The sequence below is a fragment of the Varroa destructor genome, unplaced genomic scaffold (assembly GCF_002443255.2).
Source record: "Varroa destructor unplaced genomic scaffold, Vdes_3.0 BEIS01000005.1, whole genome shotgun sequence".
Classification (NCBI taxonomy): Eukaryota; Metazoa; Arthropoda; class Arachnida; order Mesostigmata; family Varroidae; genus Varroa; species Varroa destructor.
This window is the reverse complement of record NW_019211458.1, coordinates 3,636,906-3,659,807: the sequence shown is the minus strand read 5'-3', so window position 1 is coordinate 3,659,807 and position 22,902 is coordinate 3,636,906. Positions and strand designations below refer to the sequence as shown.

Here is a 22,902-nt window from a genome sequence, read left to right as displayed (position 1 = left end):
CCCCCTCACGCTTCCCCCCAGCCCTATCGGGGTCGGGTTGTGATCGGCGATTATTAGCGGGTGCGTTTGAAAGTTGCATTTCTCATAAAGCGCGAAAGCTCTTTCACTTAGTAAGGTTTGAGTCAGTGTCCCGCTCCTGTTTTACGCCGATTTTGAAGATGGAGGCATATCAGTTGGAGTGGTCTGGAAAAATAAAAGACTAACAACGAACCTTTTTGTTTCTAGAGGAAAAATTATATCTACAGTCGGCACTATCCTTCGCGCTGGCCTTCCTCAGGATGTTATTGTAGCGATTCACAAAAATCTGCCTAATCTGTGCACTCGGGAAAGTAAAAATATACAAAATCGCGAATGGGGAGGAATAATCTGTATTTGCTTGCACAGTTTCAGCTCTGCTTACTTACTGCTCCTTCTGATTATTTAATCTGTCCTTACACAAAAATTCCTGAAGGGCCTAGCTGCTCGGTTCTCGTTCATACTTTGTTAATTTCACTGGTACCAGATCGGACGATCATTAATTAGTACTACAGACTAGTTGAAGAGAGTGGTATGCGCCAGCAAATTATCAGATCGGGGTCACATTCGCGACTATGCTTGTGTCGTCATTAAACAACGTCCTATTCGGCTTGATTACAAACAATAAGTTCGCACCTCTCCTGCTGGCCTGTTCACTTGCCATTTACTTTCCCTCTGCGATTCCTCTTTATTTATTTTTTGAGCCAAACAAGTCGAAAAGATTATCTTCCCTTTTTTTGCGTATTTTCATCTCGATTGCTGCAATGGTTAGTTTTAGCGGTACGGACACATTTATACAGCGACAATAGTATTAAACCTAATCACAACAGTAATAAAACCTAATTAGAAGCGACTACTTTGAGTGCTGATTGGTAGTACTCTATTGCAACAAATCATTGCATGCAAATGCTACAAATAGAGTAAAAACAGCTGAGTTCCTTCCGAGGAATACTTATAAACAATTCGTCTTTTATAGTTTATAACTACCTTTAGAAATTCGAGTAATAAAGGCTAATTAATAGAATTTTCACAAATCGTAGTTGCCGAAGATGCATACTAGCAGTGCTTTTATAGATAATTAAACTTAGTCATGACTAACTTCGCAGCGTTCCCGGCTTGTGGTTATTATTAAAGTTTTTAGAATAGTCCTCTTAGGTTTCAAAGGTAAAAATGAGTCTAATGAGATCTTGATTTTCATGACAGAATTTTTACTTTGGGTCAAGCCCTACAATGAAAACTGGTCCCAATTAGTGGGGTCGGTTTTTCAAATTGTGGATATAAAAAATATCCGATACACATAGCGATTAACCAAAAATCTAGATGTACTATCCAAGTGACCTGATAGTGTACGTAAGACACTGAAAAAAGTCTAACGTTCGAAATCGCTAAATGAAGAAACATAAGAAATAAATTACATTATAGCTAAATATTTTAGGCGCTTAGTAGTTGTCCGAAAAGAAGTACTAAGCGGATTATTTTTCATTCAGCAAGGGCGGTAGCACAATTTATTTAGATCCTCTTTAACTCTTCGAAGACTCTTTCGAATGAATAAGCATAATAGTGTAAATGTGTAAGCGCTACTTGACGATCATGTGTTTGACTTTTCATTTGATACTTTTCAATGTTCTTTAGCAAATTGAACCTTAATTCTTCGTAATTTGTAAGTAAAACCCTTTGAGAGGCTCAGGTGATAGAGACTTCTAATTTTATACTATAAACTTTTGACAACAACAACTTATGGCGGATGTGACGATTTATTTTTACTGGTATGGTTCCTACCATAAAAACGCGCATTATGGGGTTTGTTGACTATTTTCACTTTGTCGGCTGCACTGAGCCACGGCAAAAATAACAATCTTTTTCAGGGCATCTACAAGGCACTCCAAGGTAAATTCGCTCGAAATTATCGGAAGATGCACAAATAGCGTACGACGACAACGAGACAGAGAACAGTAGTAGATGAACTCGCAAAGGTAGTTGCCAGCATCTCTCGAAATGTGCACTGGCACAGAGATGCTTTTGCACACCTGGGATACTATCGCTTCGAGATTTAAGCCCGTTGAAAGAAATTCTGGTGCTGGGCAGCTTACACAGCAATTACGTTCTGGAAGCCGACCTTGCACATCGGCTGCGTCATACCCTGAAGAGAAAAACCACAACAGAAAATGGTACTGTACACATAATTAGATCTCAGAGTTACACCAATTGGCATTAATTATCTATTTGTACGGACCAGTATCATGAAGAAAGCTAATAAAATGGATAATCAGCATATGGCATAATAAATTAAGAACAGAGAAATTCTCTGTATGATAGTTACTGTTCAATGCAATATTATGAACCGCAATTATTTTATAATACCTAGAAATTTTTAGTATTCATAGACTAGGAGCCAATGAATATACTATGATCAATATAGTATTATTTTATAATATTGGTGACGCCTATTTATAATGGATCTTTAATGTAATATTTCCCGAAAACTCAGTAGCTGTCAATGCAATTATGATATTGAAATTTAACAACGTTAAAGTGCAGATTACACCTTCATCTACATTCCGGATAATTAAGATATCAAACGTCTGAGAGCGCGCATTTGCCGCTATCTTGCACGAAGAAATGCTCCGGGTGTGACGCTCAGTACTGCCATTAACTTTGGCTTGGTTGTGACTGGTCCCCAGCACAAACTCCTTGCATGTGAGTCTAATTTCGAATTTAAAATAAATTAATTTTTAAACACGATAATGATTTTTTTGAACATCAGCTATACATTCTCTATTTTCTAATCAGACTTCCAATCAGATCAAGGCAAACTATAAAAATAAGCAAATTTGTTAGCGATTTTGAGATTAGCCCGGGCAAACAGAGAGTTTTTATGTAAAATATTTTTAAATTAATTTAAATTTGTTGAGCTGCATACATTTGCTGATTCTTCTTGATGCGATCAATAAACCTTTAACGAAAATATCCGCAACATAAGCATTATAAAAATAGGCTTAAGGAAAAATAAACGTAGGTGAGGACGGGCTTCTTCACAAAAACATGAAGTCCATTGTTTCGACTAGCGGCCTATTTGTGGTATCGGCAATGTCGCCGTCCGCTATTCTTTGTACTAGCTATTTCTGGAAAAAACAAATCCATCATAGCAAGCACAAGAGATTAAAGTTCAAAATTATGTCAACCATCCAAGATCTTTATACATAAAGCCATATCTTTACATCTGGCTTGATAGAACTTAATATGCAAGAGGGCTCATATATATACGAGTTCGTATATATTTGGCAATTTCCCCAAAAATAGCAAAACGGTAAGTTAGACTTGTGTGACTAAATTAACTGGGCGTTGCAGACAAGAGAACTGCCCTTTACACCTTTGCAACCTGCTGCTATTTATTAATACAGAAAGATAAGAAACCCGTCATAGACATGTACGAATTCAATAACTCAGCGTGCAGAGTAAATTAGTACGCACCGTATTTCTTGTACCTAAAGTGTAAGGGGTACATGCCTTCTCAGATTGCGACCGTTTTATAATATTGATATTACTCTTATTAAGAAGACGTATGGATGAGAAAAATGTGGTATCTATTAAGCTGGACTTTGAACTTTACCTGAGTTTCGTGCCTCCTGTTCAAGCACGACGGCACGTGCCTGGGAATGCATCCCACAATGAATAGTGAGAAGAGGGTGGTGCTCTTCAAAGAGTTCCTGCGATCTTCTTTTTACTTCCGCATATTCAACGGGAAATATCTCCGTACGAAGATCTATGTTATCGATACCAATTTTACCCAACTGTTCAACCACCTGTTTATTGCGAAACAACAACAAAAAAGAGAACTTTTAGTGTACTATCCATTTGAAGCTCAAATTGTTTGTAGCCGATTTCCATCATTTCTGCCATCAACTCCCCAAGGAACAAAATTCTCTAGCGCGAATTATAGCGTTCCACCTCGGCCAACTACAGTTTAAGGCTTAGTATTCTTAACAAACTTGTTGGACACACTACCTATAAAATTGCAGAGACATTCTTTCCATTTAAAGTGCTTTTTTTACAGATTCAAGTGTGTTAATAAACTATTCTATATACTTGAATAGATACTGCACAATTTATGTGAATTCAAGGAGTTATTTCTATCTGACTTAATCTTAGTTGCTGAATTACTTGAGAAAGTATATTGGGCCCGGCGTTCTCACTTCTTTCGATGAGTTTGTGGAGTAAGTCCTGAAAAGATCGTAACCGGTGAGAAGAACGATCGGAGAATCCCGAGAAGCGCATGATCCACTCGTGGGAGCCATTTAGAATTGGCATAAAAAACTCGATGGAGAACCGATACGACGCAATTTTTCACTCCAAAAAGCGCGGTATTAGCCTGTCATTGCGCCCACTGGTCGGACAGTTAATAAAAATATCAGTACTGTTAGGACTAATGAATTAATTGAAGCTTCAACGAAGGAAATATTTCTGTCACAATGAACAGGCATCAACTCAAAAAAAGATCATACGGATGACATCCCGTATCAACCTTCAAAAATCATTTACATTAAAACAAGAAGACAGTGGCAGTGCTCACTTTTATAATCAGTAAAACAGAACCACCCTCTGATAATTGGATACATTGTGCAATCCAAGGATGTGCTATAAAATTATAGTTGAGAAATGAAACAGATTTCAAATGTTCGTTCAAAGCCGGAACATTCAGCTGATCTTTCTGATCGACTGAGATTTCTGTAAAATAACATTCTTGTATTCTTTGTCTAGCTTTATTCAATTTAAAATATGTATATAGGACGGCAGTTCATATACGTATACTTAGTACACTATTCATTGCAGTACTAAAGGTTGCTGCCATACTAAATACAGTCATAACGAAGGTGTCATTTTGCTACAAGTTAATCGTAGTAGACAAAATGGTAACATTTACAATTAAACTAATAAAACGCATCCCAGTTTATTCATGATAACAAAAAGCCATTTAGTAAATACACGAAAGCTAGAAATACATGCTTTGCCATGAGATGGACGGCTCAACAAGCGGCTCTCACGCTTTACTTGATTTAAGTTAACGCTGAGCAGATACAGGCCTTTCCTGCATGACTGATTTCCTGTGAACGCTGTGAATTATCCGATTCCGGAAACCACAGATCCCCTAAATTGAAACCATTTTTACACTGTCGAGCTAGTAAAAATCGTAGGTATCGTTCTAATCATCTGTGATGACATCCACGTACTATGAGATAGGATCGAATTAGCTTGGGAGCGGATGACTCTTTTATCATGGGTTTACGATATCTGAGTGTTACAAGCATACGCCATATTCGGTGTTTCCTGATATCGTTGCAAGCGGACATACAAAATTTAACATCATTAATAAAATTATAAATAATAAAAAAATATTCCATTGTTGTTAGATTATTCGCGTAGTTGTCTCACCTCTTACAAATTTAGACTTGATGAATAAAAACAAATAAAGAAACACACATTTCAGAAAAGTTCAGAACACTTTTTTAGTAGGTGCGTCTATTTTTGTCTTTTTTTTTCGTGCTTTAATCATTAAGAAAAGATTTATGTCGTACCCACAATTAGAGTTTAAGTACGTGCTCATCGCCCACTTTTAAAACAGTCCATGGTAAAATAGCTCTATGCTTTACAGAGACCCCAATGGATTTCAATTACGATATTCTTATCTCAAAACACCTTTATGTATGTATCTGAAATTACTGTGTGAAAACTGTATTCAATATAGTGTGGTTTGATTCGTTTCTGAATCTACTGGTAACATTGATGGCAAAACCAGTGACATAGGGCAAACGAAACTATTACATAATAAGTACACATTTTTACTCGTTATACAAAAAAAAAAATGTCAATTTTAGCCTAACCGACTGCATTTAAATTTTATTAGCCCGGCCTATTAGAAAGAACGTTCCTTTAGAAAATGTGAATATAATATGCAGGTGTCTTTGCTTTATTATTCCTGGCAAGTTAACCCGTGTCTAGGTTTTTGAAGAAGTTGCGAAGCTTATGCAAAAAGAGTCTCGCGTTCAGCCTCAAACCACTGAAGTTCCAAATCGATATTGAATTGGCATTTTTTGGCTTTCTATTTACTCGTATTGTAAGGCATAGGAAAAGTAGTTATTGTAACATTAAGAATACAGCGGCTCGTGAGGTCTAGATGTGCGTCTGTTTTGAATGAACTAACTTGATATCATATGATAAGAAGCCTAGGTAAGTAAGAGAAAATTAGATACGCAATAATTCTATTTCTTAAATTCACAAAGAGACCTTGTTTCTACAATAATCGTACGTCAAACAAACTGGCTAAGTCAACATTAGAAAGGCTTAATTTCACAGTGTTATATATAGCGCGGGAATTTCTAAAGCTGTTAGATGTAATTACGGCATGTTCTTAGAAACCACTGATGCACTTTTTGAATCATGTCTAGAAGTAAATGATATACAAATCATTTTATGATTTATTATTTTAGCTTCTAAAGTTTTCAAGTACTGTAAAGAAAGGCACCTGATGTCATAAACTAGAACACATTACAACGTAATGTTTAGGGGAACTCTGTCAGTTATTTATAATGCTTTATAAAAAAAAAAAACCTTTCCTAAAGACAATTTACAGAGCTTGAGAAGTGCGTGTTCAGTTAATATTTTCGAAGTATAACAAATCTGATACCTTCCTTCAACAAAAATTCTGAGATCAAGGAGGTGAAGAAAGTTGAAACAAATACATCTTGAGGGTGGTCAAATTGTTACAAAGTAGCCAAGACTCGTATATCAGATATATTATTAGCCGTACGAAAGTTATCTCAGCAGATAAAAGCTCTTTCGATGTACTGCTGTAGATCGATGGAATAAGTACAGCTGAAAAATAATCGAAGCGTATTTTTAAAATGACTGGTTAGCAGTTTAGGGCCCAAATTGAAATGCAACCCACAAGAGTGAAATCTAGACAGCATAAACACAACCATCAGCGACACTTTTAGCACACAGCATTTCATTCTACATTTCTCGTGATTTATGTACAATCCAAGAAGCAAAGTATAAGGCAGGCCCGAATTTTGTCGGGCCTTCCTGTACATATACGATTGTATTGCTGATATTGTGAAAGAATGCTTGAGTACTCTAGTAATGCTTAATATCAATGATAAGCTGTGTGCATAAACGATTGTACAGCTGGTGGAAATCTAGTCTATGTTTTCAGATCGAGCTACGCTAAGTATGGCCTGTTAAAGCCGTCGAGTGGTTGGAGCAATGGTCCAGCAAGACAAAGTGCTGATTCGAATAGCTGTTTTCCTATAATTATCTTTCAGGTAGTACTCAGGATACCTTAATCATAAAATGTCCTCAAAACGTGTACTATTTTTCATAAATCTATACGGATTTACTTTTCTCTTGACTAATCTAAAAAGTTTTGATTTTCGCTTTGCATAGAAGCTGCATTTTGTTGATAAATCTGGAATCGTTTTTCAAATAACTTAAGCATTTCTTAATGAATTACATTTCCCTGAAAAATGGTTTCCAAATAAATAAATGTTCGTGTTCATTACACTGATTCCAGAAATAGCCATTCAATTTTATTTAAAATAACCTGTTAACAATGGATTGTTGTCATTATTTATGGTGTATGTGCTAATATCTCGACCTATTTCTTATCGATTAGGCAATAATCGACTGTGCATGAAATTTTCAATAACTATTGGTAAAAAGGCTTCCAGAGCACTGCTTGTACGAAACGTGCGCTTTAGTTACCCATATTGATTCACTATACTGGCCATTAATCTTAATTATTGTAGGGCAAAATAACGAATAAAGGTCATAGTTGTTTGTTGCCACCGTTCAGCTCTGAGAAGACTAGACTCGACGCGTGGAGTGCACGGTAAAACGCAAATGCTACCACCAATTAATCGATTTCCATGAAGTTTCAAATACAAATGAATGTGTTTTCACTTCCTCGTACAGTAAAAAAGGCACTCACGCAGAACTGTCCAAAAATCCATTAGTCAGCCACAAATTTACAAATAGGTGTATTAGTCTTAGAAACATAAATCACGTTGGCATTTCCATAAGCCACGGAGAAAACACTAGTTATTACGTTCCTTAATTATAACCGCACTAGAGCGGCTCAGCTGCTTCAGGTGAAGAAGAAGGGGGTGGTAGCGCTTTAAGATACCTGAACAAATGAATGCATCGTATGCATGGATGCATGTTTAGTATACTCGACAAGGCGGGCGCGCGAGACCCGGCGCTTTTGTCTTAGGAGTTCCGTTTCGTCTTACTGTTTTGAGGTAGGCTTTATAGCAAGCGAAAAAAATTATGACAAAGTTACTAAATAATTGAAATATTAGTGGATGGCCCTTTGTTAATGTGTCACACATTTTGGAGTCAGCAACTTTCTTATCGCATCAAAACATTAGGCCTTTTATTCAAAAGTGAAGCTTTGTTCATTGGGTCCTATGAAGTATTTCGAAATTTTCCAAGTCCAAAAGAAATCAGAAAAAACGAAAAACGTGCACATGCTAACGACCCACATTTAGGAGAACAGGGGAAAACTTGGAATATGTGAATCTAAGCAACGGACCAATGTTGTTGTTCCTAACGAACGTCTATCAGTTTAGTTTTAAAAAAATCTATATAATGTATATACATGTGATACGTACATTTCACCGATAAACGAGGATTCATATTAGTCAACAGTAACAAGTAGCTCAACGCATGATTTGTTTCGGTAGTTGACTTAGAGCGCAGATTTATCTAATGTCGATATGGAATGCTGAGTGGCTAGTGTTATCCTTTGTATGGCTATTGTTATTATGATCGCCATTTGCTATTATTGCTCGCACAATTTCACTCCATTCTCCATTTAGCACTCTCGTCTCTGATCGACTTGTCGCATAGCATCTGCTTTCGGACTAATTCAATGAAATTAATTAATTGACACAGCAATAATTAACACGGTGCTGCAAGCGCGGGGGGGGGATGGCGCATGATTCAGACCCCGATACTACAGCGCCCCACTACGGTGGTCTTGTGAATTTAGTGTATCACTGTTATGAACGTATAGTGCTCAGTTGAGACGACGCAGGCCCTATTAGCCTAAATTATGGACCTGGTGTAAATAGCGATTGGCAATAATACTAGAGAAACGTTATTTATTAAATACATGAAATTATAGGTTCGGATTCACTTAGTCGATGAATATTTCAGTTCAGTTTTTGTGATGATTGTACGGACCTACACCTCTTTGCTCTTTTGGTATTGATAAATTTAAGTAATCTGATTGGTTATCTAGCTTAGCCTTTACTATCGTATATTGGCAATTGTTTCATTGCAGTAATTTCGCTCCATCTAACCGGCTACATCTCCGTAATTATTTCAGCAGTCTGTCCCAATGGGTTTGCCAAAAGGCTTAACCAACTTAGATTTGCTATATTCGTGATGTGTTATCTTTTGGTGTGACTCTACATTCTGATTATGAAGCTTCTTTGGATTTGGCTCGTTGCTGTATCCTCAGCTAATTTTTATTCAACGCTTCTACATATATAAACCGCTAATCTGTTGATTCTGCTCCTTAATGTTTTTCGTTTATTTTTTTTTCTAAGAAACAATTAACTATACTGTATCAAATGAAGATCGACTTAATTCCTGGATGTCACCCAAAAATCACGTGTTCTTTAAAATAAGTAGTTGCATATTCTAGAAAAACGTATATTGGGATGTTGAAATAATATAGGCTCTTTTTAGGTAAACAGCTTTGAAGTGACCTACTTAAAGTAATATGAATCGCGTGGGATGGGCGTGGTATCTCGTGGTAAGCTGAAATTCGGAAGTAGACGTGGCGGCATTTTTGGAATGTCTTCATTCAGATTTTAGGCAGATCGCCTCAACAATTAGCTAAATTTCTTCAAAAATTTAGTATCTTTTAGAATGTTATCACGATAAAGGCACTAGTAAAAATCTGGGCTGTTTATGATTAAGGTGCGTTATCGGAGGAAACGGCTCGAAGTCGGTTTTGTCACTTTCGTTTTTGAAATTGTTATGTGAAAAGTGCTCCTCGTAGTGGTCGATAAACTACGGAAAGGTTTGATAAAATTATTAATGAAATGAACTGAATCATTTCTAAAGCGGTTGATCGTGAGTATGAAAGTGGACCACAGGCGACTATAATGTGCAAACAAAAAGATGTGCTCCACAGTGTGTGACAAAACTTACGCTGACGACAACGGAAAGGATGCTATGTATTTGGTCGGATTAGAGGGGAACCATTATAAGTGTCTGTTGCCTAGAAAACAATTCACCCGGACGTCTATTATCAACAACTGACGAAATACAAGACGTTATTGGGAAAAATTGACCGGGACAGGCAAATAGAAAAGACGCCGTCTTCTAGACTAAATACATCGTTACTACCCGCCGAAAGTTAAACGTGAATGGAAAATTTTAATACATCCACCGTAAAACCCATATATTGTACTACCAGACCATCGTCTGCTTCGGCCTTTGCACTCTCTTAACCGTGTTAATTTGGTTTCATCAAGCGTATGCAGAAATCATCTTAAGTCTCCCTTCGCGTAAAAACTGCAGAAGTTCTACAATGATGGGATCATTATGTTACTGGAAAAATTGCAGAAAGCTATTGGTTAAAATAGCGTACACTCAGCTTAATGATATTATTTTGAAATTTAAAAAATATTGCTTCAAATTTGTTTTCTAGCGATCAATACTCTTTTCGACAAGTCAGTATATATATATTTGACTGATATGTTTCTTTTGGTGTATTAATACCTTTCTGAGAATTATGAAAGCGAATATTATTTTTTTTTTAATTTTTTGGGTAATAGTTATATACAGTGTTGCGTAGAGACGCAAAAGTTTTTAGGACATTACAAAAGCTCTGGGATTCTATAATTTTTCGTTATAACAAATATTTATATATATATTTTGACATTTTTCCTAAAAACAAAATTCCAACGATTAATTATAGGATCTTTTTAGAGGGATTTTCACCGCTTCAACGTTTCAACTAATGTGAATTAGAAATTCGGTCAAAAAATACAACCGCATGTCCATTTCATTGATGCATCAGAGTAGACTGATTCGACCCTTAGAATTTTCGCTATTCCAATTCAAAAATATCCACCTTCGCAATAGGAAGATCTATTACAGTTCTATTCAACTGATCGATGCCTAGCTGTCAAGAAAAGCCACCGTACACAAAACAAAATGTCGAATTGTTACCTTATTAGAATGCGACTTGAAAATAGAAATTTTTGTATATACGTTCCTTATGTAGGCCTTCATGTAGAATATCTTCATTCCAGCGGCACATTCGCCAAATGGCCACCATATTAGGTTTTTGACTCTTTCCACGCTGAAATACTACTTCCAGCTTTAAGAGGATTCATTGCATTTTGTTATTATTTATAGATTTGTTAATTTTAATTGTGCCAATTAAATGGTACGCTACATAAAAAAATCTTTTTGATATTTCGTATTGTATGTAAAAAATCTCTCATAGGGTATTTTGAGAAAATGTGTTTCATAAAAAATCTTCACGTAATAACCTTCCAATTGACACTTAAAGGAAAGTTTGTTCAAAGAGCTGTTTGAAATTTTCCCTGAACAGATTTTTATCTCATTGATGGAAATACCCCTTTTTGGGCATACGTATTGTAATTTTACTCACCTTGTTAAGATCTATCGATTAATAACGAAAAAAATCCCCTTACATAGAATACCACGCTAAACTTTTAGTTTTCCAATGGCATCTTTTAATTGAAAAGTATCATTTGGGTGAAGAACCGTATATATTGCATTTAAATTCACTTCGTCGAGGGCTTTCGACGGGTATCAGAAACGCCACCTAACATAGGCCTCCATGTAGATACTCAATTGCCATTTTGTCAAAAAAAGCATTTTTGACAGAAATATTACCAAAACATAACCTAGTTCAACCTGTACGGTTTTCTTATCGGCAGATATTAGAAATTCCTGCGGAAAAACTGCCTACAAAGGGCAAAAATCGAAAATCCAGTTTATTGTGGGACATCAGCTGTAATAATTATATAGGAAAAACAAGATTAGCATTACGTAATTTTATAGGAGAAAGAAACTATTTCTTGGAAAAGAAGTAATCGCACAGACAAATAAGGCGAACATGCGAAGGTTAATAGTTCATTAATTGTGGCTATATAGAAAGATATGACAATTTCATCGTTAAATCGAAAAAAGTAAAACAATAAAAATGACCCTCCATAAGCAAAAAAAAAACAACTTCTTAGCTTAAGCGTATCACAAATTCTCAACGGTTGTCAACCAAATCGCCAAAGAAATTGATATACCTAATTAACTTTAAACATAATTTACCGAATCGAAAAGTATATCCCGGATATGTTAAGATGGTTCGGTATTCGTCAACAACTTCGTAACGTAACCAGATAAGCGTTGAGCTTAAATTTCATTTTCCAAGGGAAAATAAAAATTTTTTTTGGAAAAGTAGTCGCACACTCGAGGAAAATGAACAGAAATGGTTCATGTTTCATCCACTGCGAACCATTTGATCGAAAATGGGCTATTTAGAAAAAATCCTTTGACGAAGTCGAATTTTACACCCATTTTATACAGCTTGAAATAATAACCTCCCGATATAAACATTTTTACAAATTCTCCACGGTGATTGAACAACTGCTAAAACAGAGTAAGGTTTTCCAAATTCATATTGCAATTGTATGGGGGAAAAATGATTAATCCAGTCGGCCTTGCCTTACGCACAGCTTTTTTCGGTTAGAACTTTAGTAACCTGAACAAAATCAGCCTAATTTGAACACTGTAAGTAGGGTCGGACAGACAAGCTAACAGAAGAACCCAGGGTTTTAGCAGTATATCAAACAGGTCTGCCAGGTTGATTGATTTAGCTAATGTTAACCCATTAATGTTACACCCAACCTAATATAAACTATTGTGTACATTGACCCTTATCCCGTTATAAATACCTTGCCCACCTAGCTTGTTAGTCTTCGACAGTTATTTTATGGGTTTGTTCAAATATGAATAAATTCGCATTTGGCCTGACTTTTCAGTGGATATTTTTTCAAATGCCCTTACAAGTGGCTTTATTATTGCGTTGTTATTGAAATAAAAAAATATAACCACTCAGATTTGTGACTTTTTTTGCACCGAAATTTGCTACCTCATGTATCGGGATATATATAGCATTTCGATTCAGTTTTCAGAGACTGATAGCAAAAAAAAACACCCCTTTTATATAGAGTACCATTCGAAGGCTTCACTTCTTAAGTTTCGATCTGAAAGCTGAGACTTGGTATAGTAACATAAATTATATTTTAATTCAGCTTTCGATTGCTAGCAACAAGTCTCCCCTATATAGATCTATGTGTAAAATTTTTTCACCCAGTGTTACATAGGTGAACAATTTCTATATTCAGTTTTTACTTTCTTTTATTTGTAATTAAAAAGATGTGTCGCATTTTCACTTAATTCGTCTAGATCTATTGAATGGCGTCGAGAAAGACGCCCAAAAAAGCAATATTTTCACCAGATTAGTTCCTTCGGTTTTACAACTAACATGTATTATAACTCCGTTTAAAAAATCATTTTTTTTTCGGAGTTCACTGCCACATAATGTCACATTTAACTTCCACTATCTTCAGGCTGACAGTAAATTGAAAGTGATTGGTCCGATATTTTTCAAGCGAGTGTACGACGTCGCTGAATATTTGAGCTTGGGCCTTGTGAATTATTATAACGAAATAGAATTGTAAAACTGCCATCGGCTGAGGGGAATGTCCACATCCTCAAAAAATAGCAGCACTATTCGATCTTGAAATGTGCCTTTGGCGATTTCCGCGGCAACACAATACAACGACGTTACAATATAAGCGTTGCCGACTAATCTGGTTACGTTGCAAAATTCAAAGGTCTAGATGTGCATAACGATGGTGAGTGAAACCTTCTTCAAGCACAAAGTATTAAGTGAACGGTCGGATTGCCCAAGACTGGCCTTGTTCGTAGCTTGACGCAACGCGTGGTACCTGGCGAGTGTCTTAAGGAGCCTGCCAGTACATACCGCGATGTCTCAGATGAGGTGAACTGGTAATTGTGGTCGATATGTTTACAATAGATCGCATTGAACATCAACTTACTTGGGCAGCGTAATTATGCCTTTGGAATTTTTGAAATGCTTGTGTAGACTGGTTTTGAGTAGGAGATCGGAATATGTAGTGTCAAAGGTAGCGAATCGCGTACTGACCTTCAACTTGTGTATATAAACGTGCTTCCAATCATACAATGATTTGATTCAGATATGCTCAATGTCGTCATCAGCGCCTTGCTGCACCACTTGTAAGAGCTTTCGGAACTAGCAGGTTAAGATTTAGCAGAAAGAAGCATCAGTCAAGCATATATCACAGCACGAATGATCGATGATCTTTAAATCCTCTCCTCTAAGACACTCATTAAATAATAAGCACTTGTAAGCAAGAGCGGTCAGCACTATGGGTTCTTCACTATGTTGCCCAGAGAGACCTCGTGAACTTAAATCGGAATTTTTTAATTGAAACTAAGCACCGCGGCTGCCGGCCCCTAATGTAGCCGCAATATCGGACGATGCAACGGGATGGCCTACTTTTGGTCGGCATGTGTTCACACCAGCTCAAGTTGGTTGGAAAAGCCTTCTCTGTACCGCCAAGTGCAGCGCCGAAGGTAATTTTGCCTTGACCTGTATATGGGCACTCGCAGGTATCATCGTAAACTAATCTCTGAAGAAGCGTCCATGGTTGATGATGATTTCGGATTAGCCCATGAGCGTGATAGAGTAGGAGGTGCAAATAGGGGTATAGCTGCTATATAATCAGCCGAGAACGCTTGATTGCTATAGGATAGGACATGCATATCTTTACCCACGTGTAACTAATGTAGATTTGGCGAATTCATCGTGCAGATAAGCGGACATGAAATATTTGTCGGTCAAGGTGAACAACTTGTCGCCTACCGAATCCTACATAGAAGAACAGCTGCCGCCCTTTAGGCAAAAAATGTAGGCGTTCAATAAACAAACGACGGTCATGAATGGGGAAACTAATGATTTGTAGCGGTTGCCTACCAAAAGCCAATGTATCCATTGAGGCATTGATCGATTTTGTCTACATTAAAGATGATTTTGCCCCTTCCTTTGAGCGCATGCTTGGTGATGTACTTAATCGACTTGGCCGAAGAACATGTCTCAACATTTAAGTGGCAGCTGAATGTCCTTAAACGAGAGGCATTGTACAGCACTCTGAGGTATTTAAAGAATTCGCTTCGTGGTCGTCCTATTTGCGGCCGATAAGGCCGTCCATCCCTAATGAGTGCGCTTTATACGTTAAATATACACTGTCGACATGAAGTGCGCGATTGGTACAAAGCGTAGGGAATACTTCTGTGCACAGGGCATCTTGCATGCGCAGTAATGTCACTGTGCAGAACCTCCCGTGTGCTTTGGGGGTTAAACACTAACCTGTAAAGACCACTGTCTGTTTCCGGATCGTATATCTCAGCGTGAAGAACTGTGTCATACATGTATGGCTAGGGCTTGGTGCGCTCATCAAGCCAACGGAAAATGTGTACACGCAGGAGCTCCCTCTTCGGATACCCCTTGGGTACCAAGTTTGCGATAACGGACTTGCATGCATGTGGTGCCGTGTGACTATTTTCTTCTTTAGCTGAAAAAAAGCCAATAATCGCTCAGACTTAGTTAAGTTCTTGTGTGAGTGCGACTCCAAACAATTTTACTACGTGTTACAAGTCAAAATGAGGAAGAGAGACGCGTTGCCGTAGGTGCGAATGCACGTCATGGCGTCGTGGCGTGATTTAGCCATGTATCGTGGATAGCTTATCAAAGAAAGTGAGAGGATATAATGTTTCCCGAAATCGTATCGTCATCGTCTACTGCATACGTGAGGCCTCAATATGTAGTAGCCGTAGAATGTGTTGGTTGGTCCAGTTGTACAATAGAAAATCTTTTCTGATTCTATCCTCAAAACAGCCTCCCAAACAGTTCACCTAGTACCGCTAAAGCAATCGTCTCGTGCAAAGATTAAATTAAACGCGCAAGTCATGATGCGGTACGCGCAGTATCGAAGGGCAGCTAGCTTTTGTGCCGTCCTGTGTTGATTGTAGCGGAAGATGCCAGCTGCTTTCGGCCGCGGAAACAGTAGGACGTACTGTAAAAGATCTTGCTATCAATGTAATTCTGGAATGAATAGTGAAGAGATTGCGTGTTCATCACCACTTTATGGTTAAATCACGAAAAGATGAAAAATTTAAATTTACCCTTCAAATCAAATGATTTAACGATGATTTTGTTAATCTTAAAGAACAAGCAATTTTCGGTATAAGTTTCTGCGAACCTCTCGACGGTTATTGACCGCCGAAAAATGTAATGCCAACATTATTTATATTTCGAACCGATCGGTTAACAAGAACCAATATGCATTTCTTGAAAAAGGTGTCCACGTGACTTTTGAATAATGTTCCGAGTAGATTAGGTCGATACCTTGGCCACTTGAATCTCTCTTTTTTAACACTATGTTTTTTGCGGTGTAATATCAATGTTTGCATATATCTCTTCACCGGTGTCTAATAGAAGCTGGGAATATTCGGCTTCAACTTCTCTTAATCATATGTTGATAGTCAAGTCACACATTTTTCGTACATATGATCTTTTATACCGGCATCTTTAAGATTCGTATTATTACCTCATTTAAATACTGGTACCGGTTGACGGAAATCGTCTTAACATATCATCCTCATGCACAACCTAGGTTTCCGAAGCTTGTAACAAGGCTGGTCATCATTACTTAAGATAACACCTAAATATTATCTTCACTGCATGTATTACGTCCAAAAACATCAAAGCCCTTTCATCTAATCACGGGCGATTCATCTCTCACAATGAGTTTTGGCATACAAGGTAGGTCTGCAGTTTTGAATTTTTGTTTTTATTACACACACATATGACATCATCAAAACCTAGAAATTTTTCACATATTCTATAAAATGAAGACATATTGTTTCAAGTAAAAAAATATCGACCCGTTTTCTATCTAAATGAATCTCAAGTGCCACACCGGGTTGAATTGGTATGTTAATTGCTAAGATTCGGCAATAGTGGATGTCCTTGGGTTGTTAGAACGTCTTTAATCAGACTTAGCATAATGAAATCATTGCAGTAAGCCACAAATGCCGCTCAAACCCAATGCTTAATAAATTTATGCTCTTTATTACCAAGGTCCGTCATCCGATAAAATTGCCTAAAAAATTATTCTATTGTTTTCATCATAGAAACTTCGATACCAAAAACGTTCTTCGGAAAAGCTTTATTAAACTGCTGCTAAAGTTGATCAAGACTGACACGTAGATGGTCGTGATATCGTTAAGGAACTAAACATCTGACACTTCACAGTTTCAAGCCAAAAAAAAATTCGATTTTCGGGTGCCACTTAAATTGGCCCAAAAATAATTTACCAGATCTTATTTCCCTCTGCGGAACTCTATGAAATCGAGCTATTCCTAAAGGGATTGACCGCGAGTGACGAAGAAGAAAATTACGTACGATAGTAATGTGCAAACAAAAAAAAAACAAAAAGAAAATTTGCTTTGCAATCTGTAATGAAAGCCAGACTAGCGCCAAAAAATACGATGCTGTGAGATTGGAAAGGAATTGCATATGAGATGAGTTGCTACCGTATAGCCAAGAAACACGCTTACAACAAGCTATTGAAAAAAATCTAGACCACATACATTTTAGCTATTCGGCAAAAACTAGGAGAACTTAGATGGGAAAATTTAATGACAACCTTGCATCATCTGTTCTGGTCTCTACAAGACTCTCTTAACGATGTTCATTTAAGAATGCACAAATTACTTGTCACAATCCCTTGCCGAAAAATGGAAGACGTTTTACTTTGATTAAAGTATAGTGTTATCAGAAAAATGATAAAAGATCATCGTCTGAAACTGGTGCGACATCTTGCTGGCTCTTTTTTAGACGATTTGGCCATACAAGGTAATAGTACCAGTTTGTAGAGGATGCGTATATAGTTCTTCGGTGATGCGTTCGACTTTTTGGAAGGAATAAAGTAAAATGGCGTGTCCTTAACTAGACGCCGCGATTAAAACAAACATTGTCTAGGAAATTTGTTCTATTGCTGTAGAGTAGGCACATCCTCTACATCAATAACAAGCTAGTAGTCAATTCTGTGGCTTATTCTTGCTTCAACAGAACAAATTGCGTCATAACCTAAATAAACCATAAATCACGAAGATAACCTGTGGAAACAACTGTGGAGCAAAAGGTCAAGTCGATCGATCGATTATATCGTCCTTATGGAGAAGCTATCTGGCTTTAAGGACATATGACGCATAGCTAAGGTCCTTGTAAATGATCTATGACGTCGTTGGAATTTTTTTGCTAATCCTAAAAAATGTACTTTTCGATGGCGTCGATGAACGGAAAAAGGCACCGTGTTTCACCATGACAATGTCAAACGACATAGACGCTTAGTTATACAGCGGAAACTGAAAGAAATAAATGCATCCGCCGTGTAGCTCAGACCTTGCACAATCAGACCTTCCGATTAGACAGATGTTAATTTGATTTCAATGGGGGATGTAAAGGTCGTCTAACAACCACAGATGTTCAACAGTGATGCATTTATGGTGTTGCCAGAAAATAGCAAAAGGTCATCGGTCAAAGTAGCGCATACTCAGTTCAGTAATATTGTTTTAACATATATATATATATAAAATATTTGTTTTAATATTGGCTTAAAACGGCTAATACTTTTTCCACAACCTAAGATACACAGTTCCGTTTTTCTGGTGTTAGTGTTTAAAGGTGATGGATGCTTGCGATGGAAGAGGAATCATGTCGACATCTTCTCCGACAACAAATTCTTATAATGATAGTTTTAACCTTAGCTTAATTAATTAGCTTAGTTACAAATAACTCTTGAATCTCGAGACATCTGCGTCTGCTCAAGATCTTGCATCGTCTTCTGCCGGCAGCTACTTTCGAGAAGTACTTCTTTTTGCGTACAAGTTTCTCCTGAATGTAGCGAAAAGGATTTCTTCATGCATTTTTGCAAGTGGAACGATATAGAGCCTCAAATAAAATTTTCCAACGTAGATTCGCTGTACAAATAAGAAAGATTGTTTTTTTTTTATAATTAGTGGAGAAGTCTGTTCGTTATTGGCTTAAATATAGAATTTAGGTGCATCGGCGCACAGCAAAGTCTTTGTGGATTTATCGTAATTGCAAAAAACCTTAAATACTGTAGAATCGTTTTGTCATTTTCCGTATATATTTCATAATATGCTTAATTTATTCGACCGATGAGCGTATTTTGACGTTGAAATGGCAATGTAGGTCTGGAATTATACTGGATGACCAATTGTGACGTAATTTCATAATCCACATGCTGTTGGCACTATTTACAACCTATAAAATTTCCCATCTCCAGAGAAGGCCACTTTCATGTGGGATATACGTCTTCGCCACACAATATACCTCTAGCGTATGGCTTCGGGTACTTCTTCGAGCATTGCAAAGGAGGGCCAATTATCTGCATGATACAGGCCATAGGTCCTATGCTTTGATACGAGTCTACGGAGCTCCGGGATTTCCGTGTAAACCAAATGTGTGCTAGTTTTTTTGTCGAGGTTTAGCGTGTTATCCACCTATAGCAAAATATGGAACGTAATCCTTTTTGCTGATATTCTTTGGTTGCCAAATAGGAAATAACGTTGGGGAGTTTTTCATGTAATGTCTTATCAAAGAGCTTTTCTTTAATTTTGGCAGGTTTTTCCTTGAAACGTTCCTTCGAATAAATCTGTTTGATCCTTCAGTAAATTGAATCACAGTTTCTGGTCAGCACTCGTTGCACGTCGTCGTCAGGAACAGTCATGCAAGCTCGTACATGCGAATGTACATCGTGGCGTCCTGTCGAAGCTCTGCCATCTCACTCCGCCTTTAAACGCTCGTAAATTCATTCTCGTTGCAGTCTATTGTAGAAATTTTTTACTATACCCATTTTTCTAACTCAGGAGTCAGTGTGCATAATATCGTCGTGCTGTTACGCGTAGCTCGCGACGCAAACCATGTTCACCGAATAGGAATTGTATTACATACTGTAAGCAGTCAAAGTCGATGAGATTTGAAAATGATCTGAAGCAAACAGCCATTCATTCCATCTGTTTGGATTGTCTCGGTAGCGTATGCCTATGTTATACCTGACCTTGTCGCATCTCAAACAGTCATTCTCGTTTCGGTTGTACGAAGGAATTGCATGGTTTTTTATGCTTCCTGATGACCATCGATCAGAACGATGACACGTGCGCCTTCTAATGTACTGCTAGGCTGTTGTTTGATGTCGAACGTGAAGCTTGTTCTTAAGTGATCCGCTTTCTGATTCGTAAACAGTAACACGAGATTTTGCACGATTCAGAATTCTTAGGCGGTCTTCTATATGGTGGTGTGCGTGGTTTCCAGTCGTGCCATGGCATCAGTAATCCGATTATAGCACTGAACAATGTAATTATTGCGAGATTTAAGCTCCTTTAGAAGTACGACACTTCCCAGTAATACCAAATGAAATCATCAAAGTCAACCGTATTATCCTATATTTTCTTTTGAAAGGCTTGTACTGAATGAGGCTGAATTGTTTCTGTCTAGCTCTTTAGGCAGTCTTTCATCATTTAATTGGTATCTAATTGGTATAACAGAAATTTGCCATATTTTTTTTAGCTTTACGGAAAATTTAATTAATTATACATACTTTTTATTTACATATATTTATTATACGACATTTGCTGAGGTGTTTGTGTTGGTCTGTTCTGTATTACCAACGGCTGTCGGCAGTGGTGCTACGTCGATAATTTGCGTATTGTAGTAGGATCTCTCGTAGGTTTTGTTTACTCTCTAAGCGTCTCGATCCTTTTCGACCGCGGTTTTTGCCATCGTCGTATTGTCTGGGACGTCTATTTATTGAGCTGTAAACATAATAGACTGATAACTCCTTTCACGATATAGTTCTAATACGGTTTGTCATACAACACAAGTCGAATGCACTTTTTCGTGCAATACAGTTCTCACACTCGACGCAGAAAATGCTGGTGATCATTTTGGACACGCGTTGTTTTCAAGGATTGAAAATGAGGAAGAAATCTTCCGTGGGTTTAGCACTAACCAAATTAACATTACGCTCTACAGAAAAAGGCGAACTTTTCATTCTAGGGGGAAAGGTGTTTGCCTAATTGGCTTCCTGTACCCTGTTAGAGGCTGTCTTTGCTCTCATAACATCTCGATCCCTTGTAGTGGCTGTTTTCTCCCGTGATCGTTTCCGCACGGCAGGGCAAGTTGCTCGACTACACCCTTCATGCGCGGCAAACCTAAAAGCTTCTTCCACGGCCTAGCTTGCGCACCTAGTTTAGGTGTCCTGGAGCAGAGGTTCTTATACGACGAGCAAAGAGCCCTCAGTCCTGAATCTTACCTTTTACTATATCATGCTTCTTTTGATCATGAGATGGCGAAGAGTGGTGAATACTTTGATTTTGATTATACCAATCGCATCAAGCTGCGATTGCTTCGTCAGAAAATAAGAGTATCTATCAAGTTTAGACTTTCCTATCTTCTAATCGTTTAACACTATTCCGCCTTTGGTGCACATTGAGTGCTATCTATAAACACTGAGTTATGAAATCGAAGTACTTGTAGAATCACTCAATTTGATAGTCATATGCATGGTGGTTCAGTCTGTGCATATATTATCACAGCCGAGTTATTTAGGACACGTCATAGATGGCTTGTTCACTATTAGCTTTTATTGACAAACAACTTGCAATGTAGGATGATTATAGCCTAATGATAAAAACACTGGATATGGCAGCACTGCTATCACAGTTTGTGGTTGAACATGAGTGATGAAAAGACAAACTACATTACTCCGAGGGCTTCGCCAGGGCTTCTTTCTTTGGTTCAACCTCGATTTGAGTATTTACGGTTTTTCGTACCTTCAACTTTGGATGTAGCACCTAAGTAGATACAGATAGGAGAACCACATCCATTAATTGAGAATTCGACCATTAGTACAAATAGTACTGCAAAATGCATCACGAATCACAGGAGGGTGCGAACTCAGGTAATTGGGCCAGATTGAAGCTCATAGTGAGTGCGTTTGCTCGATACTGGCACTGATGAAGTAATTCCAGGCGACGGACAACGTTGGCGATCCTCCGAATACAAGATCAAGATTGTGTTACGCCAACGTTTTTGAATTGGTTCAACAGGGGAGCGTTAGCATCGGAGATGATGACATGACAAATTCCACAAAGAAACAAATGCAACGCTGCTAGCAAATTTTAAAGCTGAAATCTGATTCTATAACAACATGACAAAACGTTTTGAAGTTAGCCTGTTTTTCATCATCAATCTCAAGCCAAATTACATTAATATCCTGCCTCGCAAGGTTCAAACGACAGGAGCTATGAATTAGGGGTTAATAGAGCGCGGCCTGTGGTAGAAAGATCACAAGGTTTAGGGACTTGCAGTGTGACGGATGAATAGCGGAAAAATTTTTCAATGCTCTATTTCAACGTGACGGAAAATAGTGCAGAGCAATTGGAGAGATTAACGCGCTGGGATGACTATAGCTTACTAACAACATGTGCAAAGTCATATAGAAAGTCTCATTTTATGCGTATAATCAAAGCACTCATACGTTGTGTAATTGGCTTAATATTGGAATTTACGAGCGGGTGGGGAGCTCACAATGTTAAATCAATGCATCACTTGACGCAATGGAATAGCTTCAGGTTTCTTGAATA

At 37.6% G+C, this 22,902-nt stretch overlaps 1 protein-coding gene and 1 long non-coding RNA gene across 5 annotated transcripts in view; one reads left to right on the top strand and one right to left on the bottom strand.

The window, feature by feature from the left end:
* The window catches only part of LOC111251632 (uncharacterized), a 30,310-nt gene extending 11,101 nt beyond the window's left edge, over window positions 1–19,209 (top strand). The window contains exons 4-5 of one of the 3 annotated variants that reach the window (XR_015328497.1): window positions 1,881–2,712; window positions 18,908–19,209. This is a non-coding gene — a long non-coding RNA (uncharacterized LOC111251632). Of the gene's footprint in view, window positions 1–1,880; window positions 2,761–4,164; window positions 8,208–18,907 lie in introns of those variants that run through there. The other 2 variants (XR_015328495.1, XR_002673894.2) reach the window with 2 other exon arrangements.
* LOC111251631 (pyroglutamyl-peptidase 1) lies at window positions 1,488–4,347 on the bottom strand. 2 transcript variants are annotated; one of them, XM_022808374.2, is made up of 3 exons: window positions 4,209–4,347; window positions 3,626–3,818; window positions 1,488–2,155 (listed from the first exon to the last, which is right to left on the bottom strand). In XM_022808374.2, exons 1-3 carry the CDS (start codon window positions 4,308–4,310, stop codon window positions 1,809–1,811), a joined length of 642 nt encoding a protein of 213 aa, XP_022664109.1. In that variant the 5' UTR covers window positions 4,311–4,347; the 3' UTR covers window positions 1,488–1,808. The 2 variants fall into 2 exon arrangements, with proteins under 2 accessions (XP_022664109.1, XP_086846441.1); XM_086990315.1 differs by having other exon boundaries at window positions 4,177–4,310.
* Window positions 19,210–22,902: the final 3,693 nt, after the last annotated feature.

What these genes read in the sequence shown, in the direction of transcription:
- LOC111251631 (XM_086990315.1), bottom strand. Translation starts at nt 4,290, where the DNA reads ATGCGCTTCTCGGGATTCTCCGATCGTTCTTCTCACCGGTTACGATCT. An exon ending in GGCCCAATATACTTTCTCAA is followed by an intron (nt 3,819 to 4,176) that starts GTAATTCAGCAA and finishes CGCAATAAACAG; the next exon opens with GTGGTTGAACAGTTGGGTAA. An exon ending in ACAGGAGGCACGAAACTCAG is followed by an intron (nt 2,156 to 3,625) that starts GTAAAGTTCAAA and finishes TTTTCTCTTCAG; the next exon opens with GGTATGACGCAGCCGATGTG.